This window comes from Falco naumanni, chromosome 4, assembly GCF_017639655.2.
Source record: "Falco naumanni isolate bFalNau1 chromosome 4, bFalNau1.pat, whole genome shotgun sequence".
Taxonomy (NCBI): domain Eukaryota; kingdom Metazoa; phylum Chordata; class Aves; order Falconiformes; family Falconidae; genus Falco; species Falco naumanni.
Genome location: NC_054057.1, coordinates 112,233,810 through 112,258,710, shown reverse-complemented (window position 1 = coordinate 112,258,710; position 24,901 = coordinate 112,233,810). Strand labels below are relative to the sequence as shown.

The window sequence follows — 24,901 nt, the reverse complement described above, 5'->3', positions numbered from 1 at the left end:
GGAAGATGCTTGTAACTCTTAAGGGAAATTAGGATGTCTCTATCTCCTGGAGCCATCAGGTCAGGATGAAATGTAATTTGAAAGACATGTGTGAGGAGTATTTGCACATGTACGCTGTACAGGTACTTGTGACTGTATGATTGTACGTGCCACCATGGAAGTACAGGAGTAGTTGCACATGCCGAACAGATCTTGCCTAGCCGTGTTCAGATAAGGTCTCTCTTCTTGCCCCAACTGGGGTTAGTCAAATGATCTGATTATGATAGTTGTTCTTTATAGCACTCCTTTAAATCATTAATATATGGTCTCTCAAGGGAATAAATGTGCTCATATGAACCACATACTTAAATGAAATCAAATGTTTGTGTTCTGTTTTTTTTCTCTCTCTTTTTTTCTTTTTTTTTTTTTTTGAGGCACTGCCATTTTTGGTGATGGGGAAAGGAGGGGGCTGTATGGGGGCGGACAGGGATGGCTGTTTCATTTCCTGAAAAAACTGAAACTGGAATATCTGCCACAGTCTTTTTCCTCAAAAATCTGATAACGTGCTCTTTAAGAGTTCTACTCAGCAGTAGTGAGAGGTAAACTTTCTATTGTCAGTGTTGGGGGCTAAGTCATTACATTCTGTAAAAATTACTTTTTCATTGGGGGAAGAAATTGCATGTGCTCATGGTGGCAGAGGTGGTTTTGCATGTGGATGCAGAAGGTTGCAGTGTCTCATGTTTTTCTGCTGGTATGAAATCAGTGTGCTTCTTGTCCAACAAAAGGGATGGCTTCTGTTTCATCATATCTGTCAAAGTGGTGAAGGATGTAGAGAGGAAGATAAAAAGCTGCGAGTCCTCTCCTGCCTTGGCCATTACAGAGGTGATTGATTGCTTGTGGGTTCTGAGTCGCCCATCAGGACAGTTGGTTTGGGATGTTTTCCTAAACCCTTCTGGGACCGTGATGGGAGCTAGTCTGGCTGTGACAGCAGCTTACTCCTGGTAGGCACCTTTCCAGACATCTTGATCTTTTCCCCCTTCGCAGGACAAGTGCATGCCCAGTCATGTGGTGGAGGAAGGGCGGTGAGAAATACCGCCTGCAGGAGCCAGGTGCTTTGCTGTGGCAGATAGCCTTTTCCCCAGGTGCTCCCTCGACTTCCATAGGAAGTGGGTGCGTACACCAAACAGCTCTTCTGCAGAAAAGGTGTTTCCAGCAAGCATCAGACTTAATACATATGTTCGGTAGCTCTGGTTTTGGGGGAGAGCTGGTGCTATAGCAAATGACTTTATCACTGAAAGGGACAGTCCTGCTGGAAGAAGTCACCTCCTCAGAGCATTTCCCAGCCAAGTGCTACCTTTCCCCCTCTATTGCTTATATTATTATTTCATCAAGGCAGGCAAGGTCTTGTATCCTTTTCTTTGTGCTCTTGGGCTGTCCTGTGCAGGAAGACTTAGAGATAAAATCCTTTTGTTGAGGAAAGCTGTTTATAGTTTAATCTTTAAATTTCCTTGCTTCTTGGAGGGGTGTGTCTCTCCTGTATCTCTTGCTTTTGTTTGTGGTATCTTGTCTGACCCATTTTGCTTACAAAAAGAAGGCAGTGAAGAAAGACAGAAAGGGTTATTGTAAGTGAACAGTTTCTTTACTTGCAGTCTTACAATGACTTTTTTTTTTTTTTTTGACTGATCTTCTGACTTCTCTTTACAGTTGCTTCTCCTCTAGGAGTGTTTTAAGTTAGAATGTACTTCCCCATGTGTGCATTTTTCTCCTTGACTGTGGCTGTTGTAGGCAGTTGCATCACTGAAGGGCTGGTGTGGTCTTGCATCTGGCCCAGGGTCTCATGCCTGCACACAGGCTTTGGGGAGTTAATACAGCTTGTGTAGACCCTGAGATTTTGGTGATTGGCAAGAGCAAGGCAGCAATGATGAGTTACAGTTGTAGTCTAGACGGTTTTGACTGCATGTCACTCTGCAGTGTCAGCCTCCACTGCAGACAAGACTTTGGAGGACACAAAGCTGAAACTGGAGTCTCCTTTCTTTTTTTTTTTTTTTTTTTTTTTAAATTTCTTCCTCTGAAATATGATCATTGGGATCTAGAACAGTTCTAAAAGTAATGCTCTTTCTATTTCTAAATCTGTTTCTGGTCTCTTTCAGTTCTTAAGTACTTTGGAACATAATTTTCCTTAAAATACACTGTCATGTATTTTTAATGGAATTCTCTAGTTTTTTCAAGTCTCGCAGCTTTAACTACAACTGCTGTTATTATTGTGGAAAAATTGCACCACAGAAACTGGAGAAGAGTGAGAGATGAAAATGAAGAAGCTGCAATTTAGCTAACGTTTTTTCCTGATTTCTTTGAGGAAACTCCAAATGGGTATAAAAAAAAAAAACGCAGAAGTTTTAATGCAGGCGTTCTTTCTAGATTTCCAGAAATAATTAATCTTCCTTTTAAACTTCAACTTGTATTTTTTTTTAATTTAATTAAAAAATCCTCGCCTTTACCTTATAGAAAATGAATTTGAAAGTTGAAATTGCTGATGTCTCTTCCTTGAATAAAAATAATATTGCTATCTCACCTTCATTTTTTACTGTCTTTAGGTTTCAGGTTAAGTAGGTTGTATTTGTTAGATGGTAGCCAAAAGAAACTCAAGCCTACCCTTGAATGGGCTTTTTGAACCCTTAGAGATTCTAGTTTTTGTTTTCTTCATGGGTGGCTTTTTGATTTGTGTTTGCTGTCATAGCAAATAAATAAATAATTAAAAAAGATGGGGCAGAGGGGAAGCAAATAATTTTTGGCTGTTCCCGTGTGAAATCCTGTCAGGTTTATGCTTCTGTTCTTCATGAGTATTATCAGCTAACTCCAACTCTCTCATTAGTTATGGCAGGGAAGGTTGAGGGGGAACAGACTGAATTGTCCAGCAGTCTGGATGAAATTTTGGGGGATGAGGATCGTAGAACTCGGGATATAAGGATTTCAGGTTTTTCTACTTTGTTTCATCTTACTGTGCTGGAACTCCTCCTACATCCTGTACCAGACAGGTGTCTTTCTCATGTTTGCTGAGGGGACCTGTCCTCACCTACGCCTTTGCTTGTCCGTGACGTTATTTAGTATTAGATTGTAAAAGGTGCAAGGGTTACTTGTGGCCTGGGTCAGAAAATGCAGACAAAGAGTAGCAATTACGTGAGCGGCAACTTCATGCCTAGTAGGATAAAGGACGAGAGAAGGCTTTTAGGACTTCATGGCAAAGCTGGGTCTGTCTCTTTGAGCAGTTTGGATGAATTTGAAGTCTTAAGTGAAACAAGCCCAGAGCAAGCAGGGAATGTGCATGAGAGGCTGTGTATACCAGTATGTATTTATGGCCAGAACTCCACAGTGGCCCTTGGTTACGTAGGTTGGGTTGGGAGCCCCTGCTCTTGTGGGTAGGTTAGTCCTGAAGTGGAGAAAGCAGTGCATGTCAGCAACTGTGCTTTTTAAGCAGGCAGCGAACTGTAGTGTAGATTGGGAGCAAAGAAGAGGTTTCTGAGATCAAGAATAAAATAAAATATTGATTCCCTGAAGATTTTGGGGAACGGTCTGTGTTCTAGGGCAGCCCAGGAATATCTACTTATCTCAGACATAGGAAGACAAAACATGAAAACAGCAAAAGGTACACACAGCAAGTGATTTTCTTTTTATTCAGGTACTAAAAATTGTCCCTTGATCTCAGGCAAGGGCATCATGGCCAAAGCAAATTCCCCTTCGGGAGGTTAAAGAAATGACCCATTTGTTCTCATGGTGCAGATTGCATCACTTCCCTTTGTTACCACGTAAAGATGTTCCTTTCACAAGTCCTGTTTGAGTGCATTTAGGAGAGGAGGACCTGCCCTGACCTGGAGAAATTTCTGTCAGTGCTAGCTACCAGTTTCTCTGGGTCAGGGCAGCTTATCTTCCCACTCCCCAGAACAGAGCCTTATCCTTTCTTTGCCCCTGTCATGCTGGTATCCCCCAGCATGTAATTACAAGGACCTGTTCACAGAGGCTATCGTTAAATATGTTAAATGTTAAGGACTTACATGAGTTTATCAGTATTTTGCTTTGAGCTCTGGGCAGTTTAAAAGTGTTTTCTGTGAGAAGAGAGATGTGCGCAGCAAAGGTGCCCAACTGCATAATATAAAATTTATGATACATTTGCCTTTTGAGTGGCAATTGCATTTATTTTTTCAATTAAAAAACCCAACAAAATGAACTTCAGGAACAGATAGCCCTCCACACAAACCACATAGTGATGCCATGACTATTTAAAGAAAGAGACAATTGAAAGGATTGAGTATGAGAATGTTCATGTCTCACCTCAGATGTATGCACCATCCTTTTGATTGAAGGTAAGGAAGCTTTGTCACAAGGACCGTCTTGCTTTCTGAGATCAAAATGCTGTCTGTCCCCTGTACTGGAGCAGCATTCTGGCTGCTGAGACCATGTCCCTGTGGACAGTGGTGCCAGCTTGGTCAGACCATACCCAGGACTGCATGTTCCCACTCTCTGACTGTTTTTTCCTTTGTTCCTCCACAGCTGTTCATGCAGCTTTGTAGTAAATTACATTTGGGAACTGAATTTTGCTTCCAGGTTGTTTTTCAGCTGGATGAGCTTGCTGTCCAGCCATGCAGGTAGCTGTGCTGGTACTCTGTGGGAGTGGTGTACTGGTGGGAAAGCAGCTGCTTGTGGGGTCTGTCTGAGGTCTGAGAAGCTGCAATCAGCAAGAGAGAAAAATGGGTAATTTAATCAAGGCCAAATGTTTATTACCCTTCTGGTGCCTATGAAATCTAAAAGCTGTCTGTCAATGTCAGGGCATGTCACTGTCTCTCTAATTGGGGGAATTAGCATCAGGTTTTGGTTGCCATCTCCCGCTTATCACTCTCTTTTTTATTTGGTCTTTGCATTTATTATTTGCATTGCTGGCTGCTGAAAGGGAAAGAAACAGCATTTGTAGTGTGATGTAACTGTCCAGAGCTTTGCATTACTTTTGCAGCATCCCCACTTAATATTTGTGTGAAAAAGGCGCGGGCTGTGGCTTCTCCTTTCCAGTAGTGCAAGAGTTGTATATTCCTTCCTTAAAAAAAGTGCCAGGGTTATGGGGTGCACCTTGACAACTAAACACAAGCTTCTGGGCTTAGGAAATAAGAAAAGTCAGATTGTTTTTGCAGGGGATGTTGGGGTGTGGGAGATAGCAGGAACAAAGAATAAGAATATTTTCTTAAATCAAGAAGTTGCAGGAGAGGTGTCATCGGTTGGGTTTTAAGTTTCTTGTCTGTAGGTGTCAACATATTGGGGGAACAGGACCAAAAAATAAACCTTACAAATTCAGTGTCTTTCAATACTTAGTGTATGAAAGGTACCACAAGCTCAAAATGGGGTAAAACAATTGCCTTGAAAACTGGATGGCAAGTTGACTGTTGCATAGAATAGAGAAGATTTGGGGTTGAAGAAGTTAACTGCTTTTGAGATGAGATATTTGGGGAAAAGCTGTTACCCCAGCAGAGATTTTTTTTCTGATTTTTTTTCCCTCAATCCTGGGATGTGGTTGAGTTATCTCTGGAGGACAATTTCCTGGGGAAGCTGGTTTGTTTTTTTTTGGGGGGGTGGGGGTGGAACTCTTAACTCTTGACAATGTGTAGTAAGATTTAACCTAGCTAGCATTTTTAAGTTTCTGTCTACTGCAACTTCGCATCCTGTTCGCCAAGGAATGTGAGTAGCTGAAGTCTTTATTATGTGATCTGAATTTGTTTATTCTATGATGTCAATACTTAACTACTTGAGAGAAATAAGACCCAGATAATGAGTAGAGAACACTGAGGAAATGGGTGATCTACTTAGTCATGCAGGCTCTGTAAGAAAATGTTTTTTTTCCTGACTCTCTTAAAAAAAAAAAAATGTTTAGAAGTGCCTTTTTCTTCCTCCTATACTTACCATAGCTCTCGTGAAAAACAAGAGAGGAGATCTTATATTTCAACTAAATCGATACTTCTGGTCAGTTAAATGCTTATTTTAACAGCATGAGAACAGAGTTGTTAGCTGCTGCTGCTGCTAGTATGGAACCCTTTTGTGTGTGGAGGAAAAAAATTGTATATACACACACGCTTTTGTTGTGATGAGAAGGTGCATCCTCTAGAAAGTCTTTAACTTTTATCATTTGCCCCTTTCATTCCTAACAGAGAGAGAACTATGAATGAAGTTGAGTGACATTTTACAGCATTGCCGGTAAATCTGCTCTGGAAGTGCCATATAACTAGTTTTCTCTGTTAAAGAATACTTAATTGTACTTAAGAATTCCGATCAAAAGAAGAGTTATAGTTATTACTCAACTTTCTGAGTTCAGCCCAAATCAATAATGATCAAGAATTCCTACAATTAGATAAATGGATAGTTTCAGTAAAATGATTTGGTTAATCTTGATTCAAGACTAGTAATTCCATAATCCAACTAGTAATTCAAGAGAAGGGGAGGAAAAATAGAGATGGGACAAGAAATTCTGTTCCTGTTACATTTTGGGAGGTAGCAGCTGGGTGTAGGGATGTTGACTTCTTAGAGCATATGGTCCCCTTCGCTTGGGATGGAAACGAGTTAGCAGGACGCTGGAAGAACTGGCTTGCCTGCAGTTCCTTCTGTATTTGCTTGCTGGGTATGGCTGCCAGTCAAGCAGCATTTGCAAATGCTAAATGAGCTTTGATAGAAAAAGTGGTCACTTGGGCGACGTAGTTGACTGTAACTTGCACTTAACTCTGAGAGGAAGAATACCTTAAAGGTTATTGTTTTTTGAAGATCACAGCTGAATGCTCTTTATTCTGCTTCTGAATCTTGGACATGTGATGTTTGGATTCTGCATGGGTATGAGTATCTGTACAGTATTGTCTGTTCAGTAAGAACAAGTACTACAAAAGACATTTCTAGCATTTATGGAAGTGAATTTGCACGTTTGGGGGAGAATGACATTTTTATTCTTAAGAGTTGTGTCTAGTAGCCAGCAGCTACTCCTGTAGAAGACTGTTGTGGTGCTTTTTCACCATACAGTGCTTTTTAATAATTTGCTAATATGTCCCTTTCAATTGCACCTTCCTGTTACTGCACTGGATATGTCTGTGCCCATTTCTAATGGTAGTTAACGTCCTGTTTAACGTACACTAGGACTGGAAGCTTGGGTATGTTTACCAAAAGGGTACAATGACCTGCAGGATATATTACCTTTCTGTTAATATTTGCATATCTCCTTAGCCAGACTTGCATTTTGCTGCTTTTAAAGCTTTTTTGAAAGTAAGCCTAAGTATGTAGAGTCATATACTCCCAATTTTGTAAGCTAAAAATGTAGTGTGTATATCATGAGATCATAGCTCAGTTTCTTTTCAGAAATAATACTTCGTATCTCTAATCAGAGTGGCTTTTGTGTATGCAGATGGTCCCCCAGACAGCGTGTTGGATTGTTTGTACTGTTTGGTGAGGGGCAGTAAGCTGCATTCTTCTCCCTTGCAGGCCTGTCCAAACCATTGGGAGGTTTTGAGCCAGCAAAATGCAACCGAAGTGGTGCTTCTCACTAAGGATAAAACCACAGGAGGCTATTTCATCCAGTTGCTCTCCATGTGAGCTGCCTATAGTGTCAGTCTTAAGTGTTATCAAAACAAGTGTGTTTGAGATAGATAAGGATCAGGGTGTTTTATTTTGACTTGTTTACTGGGAAAGGCAAAGATCAACAGGTTTTGGTGACTTTGTTCTCAAAACCAACAGAAAAGGGGCCTTACAAGTAGCATTTAATGTAGGTTTTTCCGGCACTGTGCAAGTAGAATGTTCTGTTGGAGGGAATGACTCTGAAAGAAGCCTATGTTTCTGACAGTTTTTAATCCTTTAGTCTACATTTTTAATCTACAATGGAATCCAATAAAAATTAGTTTAATGTCTGATTGCTTGACAGACTGGTGCAACTAGGGTCTAACATGCTAATTGTCATCCTCGTACCATGTGAGTTCAAAACAGTTTATTTCCATTTCTTCCTACTTCAGGATTTTTTGGTTTTCTTCTTTCTTTTTCCGATTAGGTTTCTTTGGTGAGCTGTAGGTGGCATAAGTAATACTGTCTTGTCGCTAGTGTAATTAACATTGCTAGAGGTGGGTAAGGGAATAAAGAGGAACAAACCCATGTTGAATTCTTCCTTTTTCTAAAAACTGCATAAAGCAGAACCTCAGGTTTTATGTCCATTTCTGAAGAGGAGGAAAGAAGAGGCATTGAGACCACTCCCAGACATCTGCAGCTTTTTGTAGTGAAATGCAGACACATGCCCAAAGGAAGAGTTTGAAGTTCTGTTTGCTTTGTGATCTGTTGATGAGTGTGCAATGTGACTCGCACCTGTCTCATAGGGGACGTTGGGTTGCCCTGGACCACTGCTGATGGGAAAGCTTGTTTCCTGAGCAGAGAACAATCAAAGGTGGTGAATCATTCCTCCGTAATGAAGTCTGCTTCTCTGGGAGGCAAAAAAAGAGGAGTGTGTGGATGGGGCGATACTGAGAAAAGAGGATAGATCAATTAGGCCTTTCAGCCTTGGGAAAACATGCAGTTTTCATCATTCTGAAAGATAAAAGTGTTGTTTATGAGCTATATCAGTCCGCTTCTGTGGGAGGTAAACCATAATGTTAGCGTATCTCAGTGACCAAAGACATAGCTTGTCTTCATGGGGTGACAGTGGCTGATCTTTACTTGAGAGGGGATTAGCTCTTTGCCTTTTCGCTCCTCTCTGTTCCACTGCTTCTGTTTATGTAATTTATTCTTGATTTATTACATAACTTCTTCTCTGGCACCTGTGTGTAACAAGAGCTTAAACTCCTAGAGGGATCTTTCAGTTATCCGGATCTTCCTTGCTTGTGGGAATTGGCTCGTGTCATGACATAGTTTGGGTACTCACAAAGAGAAGGCTTGGCATACCTCTCCTGTGAGCTGACTTCTAAAATCTATCCTTTGGAATGTGAGAATGGTTATCATTAATGCAGGGTAGGCAAGTTTGCCCTAAATTAATCTCCAGTGTAAAATGTATTGAATATAATTTGGAGTCCTGATATGCTATGCCCTACTATTGAGTCTTCCCCATCATTTGAAATCTTTTTTCGGAATTTTAGTCCTCTCACAGGTACTGCTTGTTGTACTATAGCTATAGCACTGTGAGCAAAACCTGTAAAGGCGCACTTGAAAGTGGCTTTTTGTTGAAATGCTGCTTGCTTTGAAAGTAGAAATGGTGATCAGGGAAGGGAAGGGAAGTTTCCTTTTCTTAACATTTTCTGTAGCAGGGAAGGCAAGTGCCATTTATACAGAGGCTGCCAGAGCTAAAAACATCAATGGAGATTCTGTGGAGTAAGAGACAAAATTTTTGTTCATTTGTGATGGTGTTAATCCAGATGAATATCAGTAATTATGGGAAGCAAAACCAATCACATGCTTCTTACCTCAGCCTGAACTTTTTTACAAAACACTCTTCTAGATAGGGTTGTTCACTGGTGAGGAAGTTTTGAGTATTTCAAAGGAAAGAGTTGATTTATAGGAAGTCAATTTCTACTTTATTATGATTGTAAAAATTGCTTTTAAAAGCAGTGCAACTTTGTTTAGGAAAATATATATGTAATGTAGGACGTTTGAACTTCAAGGTTTTGGCAGTGGGAGGGCTACAGCGGTGGCTTCTGTGAGAAGTTGCTAGAAGGTTCTTCCCCCATGTCCGATGGAGCCAATGCCAGCTGGGTCTGAGTCGGACCCGCTGCTAGCCGCGGCTGAGCCAGTCGGTGATGGTGGTAGTGCTGCTGGGATAACGTATTTGAGAAGGGGGGGGTGGGCGGGCAGAAGTATCTGCGCAGCAATTGTATGTAGCAGAGGAGCAGAGTGAGCACCTGCGAGAGCAACAGCTTTGCAGACACCCAGGTCCGTGAAGGAGGAGGGGGAGGAGGTGCTCCAGGCTCCGGGGCAGAGACGCCCCTTGCAGCCCATGGTGAAGGCTGTGGTGAGGCGGGCTGTCCCCCTCAGCCCGCGGAGGGTAACAGTGCAGCCGTTACCCACCTGGTGCCCATGCAGGACCCCACGCCGGAGCAGGTGGGTGCCTGGAGGAGGCTGTGACCCCGTGGGCAGCCTGCGCTGAAGCAGGTTCGCTGGCAGAGCTTGTGACCCCATGGAGAGTCCACGCTGGAGCAGTCTGTTCCCGAAGGACTGCACCCCGTGGAAGGGACCCACACTGGAGCAGTTCATGAAGAACTGCAGCCCGTGGGAAGGACTCCTGTTGCAGGAGGTCATGGAGAACTGTCTCCCGTGGGAGGGACCCCGCGCTGGAGCAGGGGATGAGTGAGCAGGAAGGACCGGCAGAAACTTGTGGTGAACCGACCGCAGCCCCATTCCTCGTTCCTCTGTGCTGCTCGTGGGGAGGAGGTAGAGAAATCAGGAGTGAAGTTGAGCCTGGGAAGAAGGGAGGGGTGCGGGGAAGGTGTTTTGAAGTTTTGGTTTTCAGTTCTTACTATCCTACTCCGATTTGAGTTGTAATAAACTGATTTCCTCGAGTTGAGTCTGTTTTGCCCCTCTCCTTATCTGGACCCACGAGCCTTTTGCTGTGTGTTCTCTGCCCTGTCTGGTTGAGGAGGGGAGTGATAGAGCGGCTTTGGTGGGCACCTGGTGTCCAGGCAGGGTCAACCCCCCCACACACACATACACACACACAGAAATTGTTTGCCCATTTCTGCTGGCTTTGTCCAGAGGTAAAGAGCTTGTCAGTGCCTTGTGAAGTCCATGTAAGTGAGTGCTGACATCTTATGAAGAATATTCAGAGTTTTTTCTTTAAGGGTTGTAAAATGTTGACGCTATTGGCAGTAGGGTGCACCTGCATCCTTTCTGAAGTGCAGGGGAGAAAGGGCCCTGTGGCAGGAGGTTCCTGCAGGGTGGATGGATGATGCCGGCGTGTGCTGCTGCCACCAGTCCAGGTTGTGTAATCACTGCAGATGCTGCCATTGACTCGCACTAGCTCTTTTTGTTGGGGATCGAAGTGGGAGCCAGGCCTTATATAATGTGCATTGTCACAGTCTCTGTTCCAGCACTGTCATGTCAGCAGAGGGGAAGGATTAGCTCTCCCTTTTTCTTTCTTTATGGGTTGGGTTTTAGTTTGGTTTTTTCCCTTCTTCTACCCTTTCTTGCAGCAGCTTTTGTTATTTTTGTTGTCAGGGAACAACCAGTTTCAGGCTGTTTTTAGTATTGTGGTGCCTTTTAGGAAAGAGGTTGTTAGTCTAGAGAGAATAAAAGAGCAGGTCCTGCAACTCTCTCAAAACTGATCTATGGAAGTAGTTTTTAAAGCGCTCTTAAATTTTTTTCTCTCAATTCCTGCTCCCCACAATTCACAGTGGGCTCCTTAATACTTGGGTGAGTAAAGAGTAGATGCCTTGTGCCTATGTTTATGTGGGGTGGGGAGAAGGGTGGTCCAGGGCAAGCGGATGCTCTCCAATTTTTGATTTTACGGGCTTCTGCTTTTCTGTTTAATACTCCTGTAGTAAACACATCACTTAGAGAGGGGATCAATGCCACTTAGCTGCATTGCGATTTGAACAGGAGGAAATGAAGGAGAAGAACTGTTTTCTTCCTTCCCAGCTAGCAGTGTGTGGCCACCAGTTATCTATGAGTCACAGCTAAAAAACTATTGCTCAAGTTTTAACAGTCTCAGACTGCAAAGGAAGAAGGGATTTAAATCACAAAGTAATCAATTAAGGATGGCTTTAAATGCAATTTGTGGGGGTTATCACTGGGGGAAATAAGTTCCTGTTGATCTTTCAGTAAACGTTTGCTTTGTTAAAAACATATAGGGGATCTGCTACATTAATACTGGACAGTAACACTGTTGACTTTTTAGAGAAATATTTGTCCTTTTAAATGATTCCCCTCTCCCCCACCATTTTTTACATGACAACGTAAAATAGAGATGTTAATGTTACATAATGCAAATTAGAGAAATTCTAATGTTTGTTAGAATCAAAATATCCAAACCTACTGATCTCAGGTTTATTTCTTACCAGATTTTTAAATGGTACAGAAAAATACTCGTTGTTTTGCAATAACATTGCAAGTTATTACTTGCAAACTGTTAAAAGATTATTTTTTTTCATTGTACAGAGCCACTTAAGCTCATGACTTTAGTGATCCACCTGTATGCTTTGTAATGATTTTCCTTTAGTTACTGAAGGCTGCCTACAAGGTACCAGAACTGTGCTAGCAGCGGACTAGCAGTAAGATGAGATTTCTCCCAAGGAGCCAGCAGTTACCTTCGCACACGTTCAGTTTGAAGTGTTTGTGTGTGAGCCGAGTGAGTAAGAGGAATCTTACAGCCCTCACCAATGAATAGTTTTGCTGCCAAACAAAAAAGAAAAAAGATAAAGGAAATTATTATTGCCATAAAACATGACTGTATAGCAGAAACTGAAGAGCGTTATCCAGCACTTTGAAATACCTGGTTTTATTAAACCGTCCGTGCAGATCCTCTTGCGATTTGCCAGCATGCTTGATCCTGTTTCTATGGCCAGGCACCACCGTGACCAGTGTGAAGTCTTGGTTACAAAACAGGCTTTAAGGGACAGATCTTGATTAGTCCCAGATATTGGGCTTGGCTGGAGGTTGGGGAGGTGATGGAATCCTCTTTACTGTTCAGCACCGTAGTGGCATTAGTGTTAAACCCGCCCTTTCCGAAGGGATTTGTATGGGATGAGTGTGTACTCGGGAATGAGCATGTCCTGTGCCTAAACCACTTGTGTTGTAGCAGGCAAAAAGCTTCTGTAAAAAGCCCCTTTGGCTTCTGTGGCTTCTTGGAGGTACAGGGGAATCCTGCTCCTCCTTGCTGAGGTAGGGAAGGACTCCAGTATGCCCTGTCCTTCCATTTTACTTGTTTGTACTTACAATAATTAACTAAGTAATAGTTTAGGTTTTGTGGTGCTGACGAGTCCTCTGAGGAAAGTGGTGGTGTACAGAAATGGGCAAAGCCACCAGCTCCCATGATAGTTTCGCTAATAGTTCGGTTCACGGCGTGCGTGATCCTGCAGTGCAAAACTGTCACTTAAAAGGGAGAAAGTTCACTTTTGCATTTCTGTCTCAGCTTCCTACAGAAGAAGAAATGATTTAAAACCTTTGCAGAGTGAAAGAAAAACATGAGGACAATGGAAATGTGTCAAAATTTGCAAACCCTTGAAGTACCCTTGTCCAGAACTAGGCCCCCTCTCTGTGCAGGCTGAGGAGGAGGTAGCCATCACCACACAGCAGGCAGTTATTATCAGAAATGTTCTGTCTTAAAAAAGCAAAGCCCAAAAACTTCAGAACTATGTTTATTTTTACGGAAAGACAGGACATAATACACGAGAGAGGCTGTCTTGGATGTTAATTTGATGCGCAGCCGATTGCAGGGTTTAACTTCCTGGGTAGGATAAACATGACGGCTCTTCTCTGAGTAAACCAAAGGAATTTTCCCAAATGTTTTCAAATAATACCCCACCTCATCTTCTCAGCGGCCGCGCCATGTGTTCAGCTGAGCGCTGTGCTGAACCTGTGTGTAGGTTTGGTTTGCATCTGGTGGTGCTGGGCACCCCCTCTGGGCACCGCGTTGCGGCGGGGCAGGAGGCTGGCACCTTGCTCTGATGGGGACAGCTGGGAAGCCCAGGCAGACGGTAACTTGCACTGGTTGAAGGTAATCTGTTCGCGCTTCCCACAGCGGGAAGCGTTGACCGTGCCGCTCCTGTGCGAAGGCGAGGGACGGGGCAGGCTGGAGGAGCCCAGCCAGGAGGCAGCAGCGGCAGCTACAGCGTGGCCCGGTTGTGTAATTCCCCTTGGTGGAAGGCGCCGAACTGGGTCAGAGCGGTGTGAGAAACGAGGGCACTTGGCGGCTGCGTAACGCGCACCTGCCTGTCAGGCCGTGTCCCTGCTGCATCTCGGGGTGCCGGACCAGGGCTGGCGCGGTGGAGGGTGGCTGCGGAGCTGCCGGAGCCGAGGAGGAGGGTGGGAAGGAGGAAGGCAGACAGCACCGTGGCAATAGGCACAGAGGAGTTAACCGTCTTTGTTCCACCCAGCTTCTGCAAGATTTAATTAAGTCTTTTTGAAAGCTTCCGTACAATTCTCCTGCATATGGCTGCGGCTGCTGCACGGGTGTCAAGAGCTAGCTTATAAAGAACACGTACTTACTGCTAAACAAAAATAAAGCTTAGATTAGAGCCCTTTTGTACTCTAGTCTGAGAGATAGCTGCTCTCTACTGGGTTGGATTTTATTTATAGAAATACAAAGACCCGTATCCTTTCCTTTAAACAATTTCCAGAAAGTGTTTTGTGGTGTAGTTTTGTTTTGTTGGGTTTTTTTTAAGGTTCTGTAACGAATGATGAAACATGAGAGATGACACACAGGAGGATACTGATGGGAGAAACTGTATCATGTGTCATTCTTTGACCTGGAGCATTTAGTGGCATGACAGCACTTCTGCTTTTCCCATTTGTAGATGATAATTAATTCCTGCCATTTTAATAGTGATTGTATTTCTTCTTTATTTTAATTGGTGTTTTGGGGGGTTGATGCTTAATTTGCTGGGATAGTAAAAACACAGAAAATTTTTAATATGCTTCTGTTGATATGACTTCCAGCAGATAGCATGCGAGGTGCCTTATAGCGCAGTGTGGACAACGTGGAAATAAATAAATACACTTGAAATCCCAGGGGACCAGCAGAGACCCCCCCCCCAAAGGTAACACTGCTGACCTCTGCGGAGTATAAGGAAGCAGGTGCAGCTTGACAGTTACTGGTTTGAGTACAACCTGTAAAGAGTAAAACAATGTATGTTTTCCTAGGGCTGATCATCAGCTGGAAGGGAACATTGTTGCCATTTAAAAGCAAAAATAACCTGCTGTTTTCAAATACACACAGGCTTCAGCACAGCGTTTGATAGGAAAAACTTGTGGTAGTAGATTGCTCTGTGCCGGCAGTCCTTGGCAAGGCACAGACCTGGGAGGTGAGCGAGGCGGGCGCTGTGGTGCGTGGGGGTCAGTGGGCTGCAGGGCTCTGTGCCTGCCCACCAGCAGGCCACAGAAGCTGAATGAATCTCCTTGGCTTTTGTAAACTGGCACAGTTCCACTTGAGCTAATTTAGATTTTGGCCTTTTCTACCATCTGCTTGACTAAGCCAACTTACTTTGTGTGACATGTGTAGTAGTGCAGGGACTTCAGTTGTCCCTGCCTGGTGGTAAAGTGCTGCTGGGACCTGGTGGTGAAAGGTTTCCTATACCAATACCAATATCTGCAGAGCCTGTTCTTCCCTTGTGTTTATTTTCTTTCAGACACCCTTCAATGTTATTGAGGAGCTGAGAGGGGCAAAGCAGGAACCGATGACTTCAGCTGGAATAATTCAGCATACTTGACAGTTAGATTTTCAGTCCTGCTGCAAGGGTGTTGAGTTGTGTCTTTAACCTTCAAGTTCCTGAGCTCATCTAGTTACTGCTGAAGCACAGCTGAAAATGAAATATTTCTGTTTCTTCAAGTGTTTGTAGATATGTGTGCTGCCTTATCTGTTTAGAAGTTTGTTGGGGTTTTTTGTAAATAGCTGATTAATTCTCAAGCATCTTATAGTTTACACTGGAAATGTCTTGTAAGTAGGGGGCAGTGGAAAATGAGTGATGAGGAAACGTTTCCCTTGTCTGTCTTTGAAGCTTTCTGGGGAATATGTGGATAGCAATTCTTCTGAGGCTTGATTTTTTTGAACACATACTTTGCTTTATGTTCCTTGAGATCAAGATACCTCCTTTATTTTCCATTGTTGGTTGTGTTTCTTTTTCATCCATCTTAAACAGCTCCTTTGTGGTAATTTGTTGTGTATGGAAGAGGAGTACCCAGGAGTACCCATCACTGTCCATGACCTGAACAGATAAACTTGTGACTTTGTGATTGCCTTGGCCCTCTTTTTAGGCTTTATTGTTGTTTTGTACCATGGTTTCTGCTGTGATGCACTGGAGCAGCGTAACAGAGGGGTTACACGCAGCCAGCTCCGGTTCTTGTCCTTTAGAGGAAGGAAATGCAATTCTCCGATCCAGCCTTCCTTTGTGTTTAATTTTCTTCTTACCTTGCTTTAGAAAGGGATGTACAGCTTTTAAAAACTGGATCTTTGTAGTCTTCTGACCATACTGTTACAATGGTAAGGCTGTCTCTGTTCTGTTGGTTGGAACAGAGACTTCAGACAGGCTGTGACAAGCAGCTGGGTGACCTTTGCAGCAGGTACAGCCAAGTCAAGAGGGTGGTTCTGTCTGCGACCCGCACTGCCCATATTGCGATGCATATGGGATCAGGGTAACAGGTATCCATACGGGATTCTGACACTGATCCTTTTTTCTATGCTTCGTGTTTGGATGGTAGTGTTCTGAAATTGTTCATGTAATTAATTTAGTTTTGCATCTTTGTATAATCAGACATTGATACAAGAATTCCTTCTGCTGTTTACATGTCAAGGATACCAAGAAAGCGGTGGGGCTTTGAGTGTTTAGTTAATATATTGGTTCTGATAGTGATTCTACAATGCTGGGCCTACATCATTATGAGACATTGCTTATGGCATCCGTTTTCTACACAGGATTTTGGGCACAGTCTGATATAATTATTATTTAAAAGACTGATGGCAGGCTTGTGTTTTTATGTGCAGTAATCCTGCTGTGATTTTGAGCCTTGAGGCTCGAAGGTTGGGATTTACTGGGCTCATTATGTACCTCTTTTATTTCCTCGCAGGGCTGCCTCACGGTAGAACATGAGCAGGTAATGCACGAGGAGCACCACTGGGAATCATGTCAGACGAGTCAATCTCAGGGAGTGATCCGGACCTGGACCCGGACTTGGAGCAGGAGGATATGGAAGAGGAGGAGGAGGAGGAAGATGAGGAGGAGGCGATGGAGGAGGACAATGATGGGGATGACGAGGAGGACTTACTTGATGAGAGTGGTAAGTGAACGGGGTTGTAAATCTGCATACATTTGTTATACAAAACTGGTGTTACTAATTTTGGTGAGTGGCACCTTGGTAGATTGCATAAGGGTTAGGATTTGTCCAGTGCTTGGGAGAGAGAAGTACTTATGTAGGTGTTTAGTTTAAATAGGGATTTAATGTAGGTTAAATTTGGACTCCTGACCAAAAAAAAATTTCCATCATGAAAACAAGCCACAAGCATAAATTGTAAGTAGGATAAAATTTCTAAAATAGCTACAGATACTGGGGAAGCGATTATATAAAGTAGTAAATAAATTAATTTAAAATTACTTGTATTATTAAATGGATCCAGTGAAATTAAATATATTTACATTACTCACCCATAGGTAGGTAAACAATTTAATGGATGCTGTTGGCAATTATTGCTCACTTACAATAATCATCTTTAACAACCGGAGAATGTTCTTTTCTGACAGCATACAAGTTGGGCTTCTTTTGGTTTGTTTGTTTTACAGTATGAAAGGAGGCAGTGCTGAGTAAGTTAGTTGTCACCTTCTGTCCTCACCGAGTTACAGCTGACCCATGCTGCTCTTCAGTTAGGACCAGTATAGCTGTTTGTGGACTTGTGCTGTGTAGGTTATGTTTAAGCAAGATGAGGTAACAGTTCTGGTTCATAGCACAATCCTAGAAGTGTGTTTGTTGGTCCAGCAGAAGGGCTGATGTTCCAGGATGGGAGACGGGAGTGCATTGCTCAGGTGGGAATTCCCCATGCTGTATTTGCCGCCAGACTTCCTGTATCATAAAACTACAGCCCGAGCCTAAGGGAATGCTGCATTTGATTCCTTTAAAATTATGATTTTTTTTTAATAATTTAAAAGGATGTGCAGGGTTTTGGATGCACCTACTTAAACCTACTGAGAGAATAGTCTTCCTTTCCTTGGCATAGAATGTGTTAAAGACAGATACTTCTCTTTTCTAGTTATGAAAGTGTTGTTGGTTTCAAAGTATGTTGTTGCCCTCAAGTGTTTGGTTTGCTTTTTTTTTATATTCTTTCAACCACGTGCTACCTGAAGATGCTTTTTGATTTTAAAAAGCTTATAAAATGTTTACACAAATGAATTTCATTCAGCTGCTTTTATTCATGTGATGGCTTTTTCTATTGAGAAAGTAGGGAAACAGAAGTGTTAGGTAAGAAAAGGAGAATTCCCAGGAGGTAAGAGTTGTAGGGCCACAGGTTACTTTGTCTCAAAGAGACTGGTGGTGACCTTGTCACTTTGTTCATGGGAACCTGCACCCAGCAAGCAATAGGAAGCATGACGTTGTAGCCAAATTTTTATTAACAGAGAGGAGTGGCTGTATGTCATGTCCAAGCGGGTCATTCCCCTTGGTCATTTAATCATAGACCTGTGTTATTGTGGCTGAATATTCATAATTATTCGTAAGGATTATTCTTTCCAAAGCAAACAAAATTAATGTAGATGGATCAGGACATCGCTAACTGTTAATGACAGCTGTTTATCTTCCTTTTAAAACTACAAACTTGCTTATGCTTTATAATTCTTTAGTGACTAATTTAAAAATAAATTTTAACAAATGTAGGAAATAATGAGGAACAGTAAAAAAACAATGTACACGGAACATAAAATGTTTTTATGGTTGTTCATTTGGTACAGGAAAAACTCTCTCATGTGCAATCTGAGAAAAGCTAGATCGCCTCTGAGGTTTCAGATCGTTTCAGCTTTAATTCTGTCTGCCAGAATATCAAGATGCTTCTGTGTAATTATTGTGTTCTGTGGGGGTGTCCATTTTGCTTTTCCTGATATCTCTTCACAGCTACATATTGCCTCAGAAATTTCATTTGACACTTACTGACATTATTTGACTATTACCTTAGATCTAATAGAAAAAAAACCCCAGTCCTCTGCTATTTGACCTCTGAAATATAGCTAACTTCAGAATGAAGAGGATCATTTTAATTTTCCCATCTGATGTTTATAGTCCTGTCTCTTTGCTGATGACCCTTGTTCATAAAAATCATCTTGGGAACAGACAGTTATTTTTATTCACAGGAGGGAAGGAAGTGCTCTAATGTTTATACTATGAAGCTTTTTAAAAGCTTAATTTTAATGATTTCTGTTAAAACTCCCTGTTCCCAGCTGTGCTGTTCTCCTCCCCTCCTGGTATTGTGGTTGTTCTGTAGATGTTCCACTGGGGATCATGGGGGCACCCTTCCTTCGTGGATGGGCTCTTGCATATTTCTAGCACTACAAGACTTAGAAGATTACTAATCTTTCACAGTTCTTTCCTTGGAAGAGTGAGAGGCTGCATATATGTTTTCTCCATACTGATTGCTTGTTTTAAGTAACAGTGATAATAACTATAAAACTAAAATTTGTACTGTTTGCTTGCAGAATAGTGGCTTTGTTTTAGGAGCGTAGGTTTTCAACATTTTGGTGGTGACTCAAATTACTTAAGAACCTTCAATGTTCATGTAATGTTGTCGGATGATATAGTCTCAGACTTGGGCAAAACACGTCACTGCTGTTTAACCTGGTTTTGTCTCTTTGATGTATGTTGTGTGTGCAGTTAATACCTGTGCTGGCTTCAGTTTCAGAATTTTCTTCAAGTTCTTTTTACATTCTGGTAATTAAGAGTGCTATCATCAGGTTTGGTGCAGTTTTTCTCATTTCTGCTCAAAGTTTTGTTTGAGTTTAGAGAGTCTAGAGTTTACTTGAGTTTGTACTTTTATGGTACAAACTTTCACTCTTGCTGAAAGCAGTTCTTAAACCTTCTCCCTCTGTCTTCAAGGAAGAAAAAGGGTACAGAAGTCTAGTTTTCCAAATATATCTAAATAAGTGAGAGTTAATAACCATTTAGCTTATATCCTTTATATGTTTCTTAAGTGGTGGTCAGTTAATGAATCTTACCATGTGTAGAAGCTCTTATAGCTTTAGTCTTTTTTTCTAGAGCACTTCTTCCAGGACATACCTACCCTGACATGTATAACCCCTTCCCAGTGGCTGCCAGGCTGAACACCCATCCTAGCAGCATGCTTCAGTCCAAGCTGGGGGCTTCCACTACTTTTCCAGCCTTGTCATCCCTGCCCGCTGCATCTGTTTTCTCATCACTTGTGGGAAGCAGCACTTGTTTTATCATGTTTGATTTTGTGATACCAGTGCATGACTGCTAAGAACTTTTTTTGTTGACTCCCTAAATCCTTTTCACTAGAAATGTGATGTACTGATGACTGTAGAGATAAAGGGCTGTTTCAAGTCCTGCACTTTTTCTCTGATCCTGGTGGTTGCTCAGGGCTGTGTAGAACTCCGTAGGAATAAAAGCTAATTTGAGCAAAGAGAACAAACCTCCAGTATGGGTTTTACAGATAATTTCAAATGCAGGGACTGCTCATACCTCAGAGCTTTCCTGAGGAAAGCTGTTGAGTGTTTGAACAAATCCTGCTGTAGTGCTCTGGTTTTCCACTTTCTGAGTGTCTTTGGATAATTCTGATTGAAGTCTCTGCAATTCATTCTCTTACTCATAAATGTTGCTGAAATTCCACTATTAATAGTGATGGCAAGTTGCTTGCTTTCTTACCTCTGAGTATATGGGTTAAACACTTCTTTTTTTTTAAGTGTAGTTCAGGGGTAAAAGCGTAAAGAGCTGGTGGTTTCAATTCTCTGAAAGATGCCTTAATGGGCACGGGCATTGAGACACCGTTCTTGAAGGCTGCTAGTTGTGTTTGCCTTACAGGATGTGTGGTACAGCAGACAGGGAATGGAATCAGTACTTCTGGGGTGTCTGCAATGGACAATTTTCCAGTACCGTGGTAGTACTGCAATTCTTAATGTGCAGATACACCAGACAACACCAAATAATAGTGTATTAGATGCTACTATTGTGATATGACAGTCTCCACGCAATTGGTCTTGTCTTCTGCCCTGTGTTGTCCACTTTGCCTGCTTTCTCCATTCTTATCCCTTTCTTCCCACAGGGCTGGGGGGCGTGCTAGATCCATGACATCTCTATTTGGTGGAGAACAGAAGATGGAGGCAGTTTGTGTTCCCTCTTCCCACCTCAGGCTCGCACTGTTCCTGCTCCCTGACAAAGTGCTGGAGCAAAAGAAAACTGCTTTGTGTGGGGTTTCTGTGGGTATGGACCATTAAAGAGGAGTGAGTGAGAAGCACAGTCGTGTTGGTGGCACAGAATTGCAAGTCCCAGGAGAGCAGAGGACACACAGGTGTCCTGCCCGTGCTCTTTCGCACCGCACCTTGTTAGTAGCGTGGAGGGACCAGGGCCAAGTCTTAGAACCTGTGTAAGACTGGCAGAGGGGGCTGGTAAGGGGAGAGGTATCTTTTTCCTCACCCTAGCCTCTTAGACAGGGATAAGCACAGTCTTATGACATTTCATAGTATCATGACAGATTCAAGCAGTTATCTCTTGTTTCTGGAGCATGATCCAGAGTGTATTTCAATGGCTGCTTTTTGTTTGAACTTGAGTGTGCCACTTGGTACTCACAGTTTCGGGTTTCCCAAGATACCAAGGCGGGAGTATTTGACAGCCACTTCGATTCAGGTTTGAAAAGATCTTTGCTTTCCTTGAACTCTTGCTAGAGGAAAGCCTGTTTATGTAAAGGGGTGCTGTTAGAACAGCTTTATGTACCATTTTCACTTGGTGGTTGGGGAAAGAAATGTGGCATGAAATTATAGCAAGAATGGATTTTATTTAATGTGATGTTCCTTTGTGGCTCTTTGTGGGTCAGCATCATGCTGCATGCAGCAAGGGGTGCAATTACATTGAAAGTGAAATCGATTTGTAGCTGCCTGAATAATTTCCTTGTCTAATCTGATGGGAAAAATCAGTAGTTAACTCCATACTTACTAGGAAGTTCATTAGCACCTGGAGTTATTTCAAAACAATTTCCAAAATCATTTCAGCTTTAAGTCATGTGGAGTGTGAGTTATTTAATTATTTTTTTTGAATGATACATGATTGCATCCTTAAGGTGCAGGGAGCTGCTGCTCATTTTGGGAGATTGTGTTATTCATGTGCTTCCCACCCCAAAGTCATTCCTTCTTTTCTTCTCCCAACAAGGTGTTGGAACAAAAAAACCTGTGGTGTGTGTGGGAGTCCCTAGCTGGATGTGTGGGGTTGGGAATAAAGCAAATTTCTGTCCTTACAAGGGAAGAGAGGAAAGTCTTTGGTATAAATCTGTTCATTTAGCAGGCTCCTCCTGCTCATATAGAGTTTTCTACTTTTCATCTGAAGTTATTCTTATAAATTAGGTCATGTTATACTCACCTGTATGAAACTGAGAGGCAGAAGAAGAATGTGGAGACGGTCTTCTGAATGATACCTTTCTAAATTATACCCTATTCTATATCATTTTATATCTGAATTTAGAAAGGCCCGTACTGCTGGAGGAGAAAAGAAGGAAAGAAAAAAAAAAAAAAAGGGGTTGGAGGTGTGGAAGCTAGTGTTAGAAAGTAATTTACTTGCACTTTTTACTTTACTTGGATGGTCTTGCTTGTGTTGGTAAATGGAAGTTAGTTCCAGCAACATGAAATCTTTTTACCTTCTACTTTTGACCAGGCTGCACATCATTTTCTCTTAGGGAGGACAACTTAAAACCAGTGTTTCCTGTCTACTAGAAAATGAAATGCATTCCTTTAGAAGAGAAGGAGAAAATACATACTTATTTCTTTAATCTCTCAATTCCTTTTAGAAAGCGTCTTTTTCACAGCTGCATCTTCAGGTGGTATCAAGGGTAGATGGGCGTCCCAAGGTTGAGGCAGCCTTAGAGACTATAGCTGCTCTTTGAGGAACCCTTTAATGAGATGCTTCCATCTGCTGCAGTACGTGGGCACAGTGGACTTGATTGCTTTCTGCCTCAGACTGGTGATACATGTGCTCTGCCTCTTGTCCTCATTGTTTCCGGAGGCTGGTGGCAGGGACTAATGAAAGGCACAGGCCTGTCCGGAGTAGAGGAGGCTTGTTTTGTTGATTGAAAGTGGGTAAGTCAGAATAAAAGATGTGCAAAGAAACAAAAGTCAGGACTTTCCTAAATCTAGAAAAGCACTGAAGGCAATAGTAAGGGTTGCTTTGATTTTAAACTCTGCTGTATTCTGTGTGTACATATGCAAGCGTGGGGAGTGCCAATAATTAATAAGCCTATAATTTAACCTGCAAGTTACTGTTGGCAGAGCGCAAGTGGAGGCAAGAGTGGTGATTGACATCTTTCCATTTTTTCCTTCTTGATAGACTTTCCTATCTTGAATTCTTTTATTTTGGTTACTTGTGGCTGGATGCAGCTCCCTCTGGAGTCCACCAGTACTATTTCTAAGGAAGCTAGAAGCATGGGTCCTGGGGGGAGCAACCTCTTCTCGACAGTAAGTTTGTTGCCTCCGCAACTGCCCTGATCTTTGTAAGCCTGCGAAGTCAAACCTGAATTTCCATGTAGCTCAGTGCACTTTCATGTTCTTAAACAACCATGTAGATTCTAATGCTTGTAGTGATTTTTCATAGACTGTCTTCCAAGCAAATAATTGTGTGGAAAGAGGATGGCACGTGTGATGGTATAAAGGTACAAAAGTAATCACTTCATATGGAAGAATTTACTGGTAAATTATTATCCTGCTTATTGGCATGTTTAAACTTTATGGAATTGTTATAGGAAACTGCATTACCTTAGATGCAGTTACCTTAGGTCCATTACCTTGGATTAGAGTGTTTAAATATGCTTTATCATGTGGGTGTAGACTGTGGGACTCAAGTCAGCTGGTTGTGGATAACTCAGGAAATGTGCATCAGATCTGCAGATGCTGGATGCATTTCTCAGGTGACTTGCTATAACTAAGAAGTTGAAGGGGTTTTATTCTTTTCTCAGTTCCTGAAAGAGATAAGAGCATCTCCAAAATTGCTTTGTATCTGTTAAGCACACGCTGTCCAGCTCCTCAAGTCTTACATTCCTGGCTTGTGTTAGTTTACCAAGACCCAGAAGGTTAGGAGCTGGCTGCCTCCTATGTTTTCACAATCCTGTTGGTAAAATACAAAAGAAATAGTATCAAAGGTGAAAAGAGAGTGGATATTGGCATTTGCGGTTTTAGCAATCCTGGTTACTTAGTAATGCAGAAAAGTTACATTGCGATTGCCCTGAAGAGGGTTTGTGTCTCCTTTAGGCAAAAGCCCCACTGATTACTCTGGGAACTTTGCTGCGTTACAGGAGGCTGAGTATTTTACCCATTATTTTTACTCTGGCAGTTTCCCTGTAGTACAGTCTGTCTTTCAGAACAACTGGTTTTTCTGTGTGCACTCTGAGGGGCTTGGACCTGCCCAGCTTGCAAGTGTTTGTGTACCCAGCGTGGTGTGTGGGAGCTGCTAATGCCCATGCAGACCCCGTGGCAGGCACCCAGCTCTCTTGAAGTGGATTTACCGGACTCACTAAATGGTGACATTAAAAAAAAAAAAAAATAAATCCTCTTGGGTGCTTTTGCTGGGAACTGCCTGTACTGTACGCTTGGTTAACTCCCTTTCTGCTGAAGCTGAAGCTGCAGATTGCCTTGCCGGGCAGTATATTTGTGTTGGGGCAGTTTTGGCTGTCGGGGCGTTGATAGAGGCAGGTGGAGCCTTTGTCTGCCCGCTGTGTGCCCACAAACCCGGGAGGAACAGGGAAGGTAAGAGGAACGGAGAGAGAGGAGCGTGGGGAGGAGTGGCGCCTGGGGGTTGTGGAGGTTTTATTGAATGATTCCAGCATTTTAACTAACCCTGTGAACTAGGTTATTCTCAGCAGGGTGAGGTGTGGCTTGATGGCTGCTGTGGGAAGGAAGGATGAGATCCTGACAGTGCTGTCCCCCCAGCCCCCTTCGCAGGGAATTACAGACTGACGATGTTGCAGGTCAGTCGCTGAGCCTGTCGCCGTCTGCCTGCTCTGCCTGAAAATGTGGACACTTTCCTGTCTCCTCTGCTCATC

The 24,901-nt window shown here is 42.6% G+C and overlaps 1 protein-coding gene across 4 annotated transcripts in view; it reads left to right on the top strand.

Moving 5' to 3' along the window:
- Positions 1 to 24,901, top strand: part of RAD54L2 (RAD54 like 2) — a 73,240-nt gene that overhangs the window by 7,491 nt on the left and 40,848 nt on the right. For all 4 annotated transcript variants that reach the window (XM_040589757.1, XM_040589758.1, XM_040589754.1 and 1 more), the window contains exon 2: positions 16,741 to 16,950. In XM_040589757.1, the coding sequence (XP_040445691.1) occupies positions 16,797 to 16,950 (154 nt within the window). In that variant the 5' untranslated portion in view covers positions 16,741 to 16,796. The remainder of the gene's footprint in view (positions 1 to 16,740; positions 16,951 to 24,901) is intronic.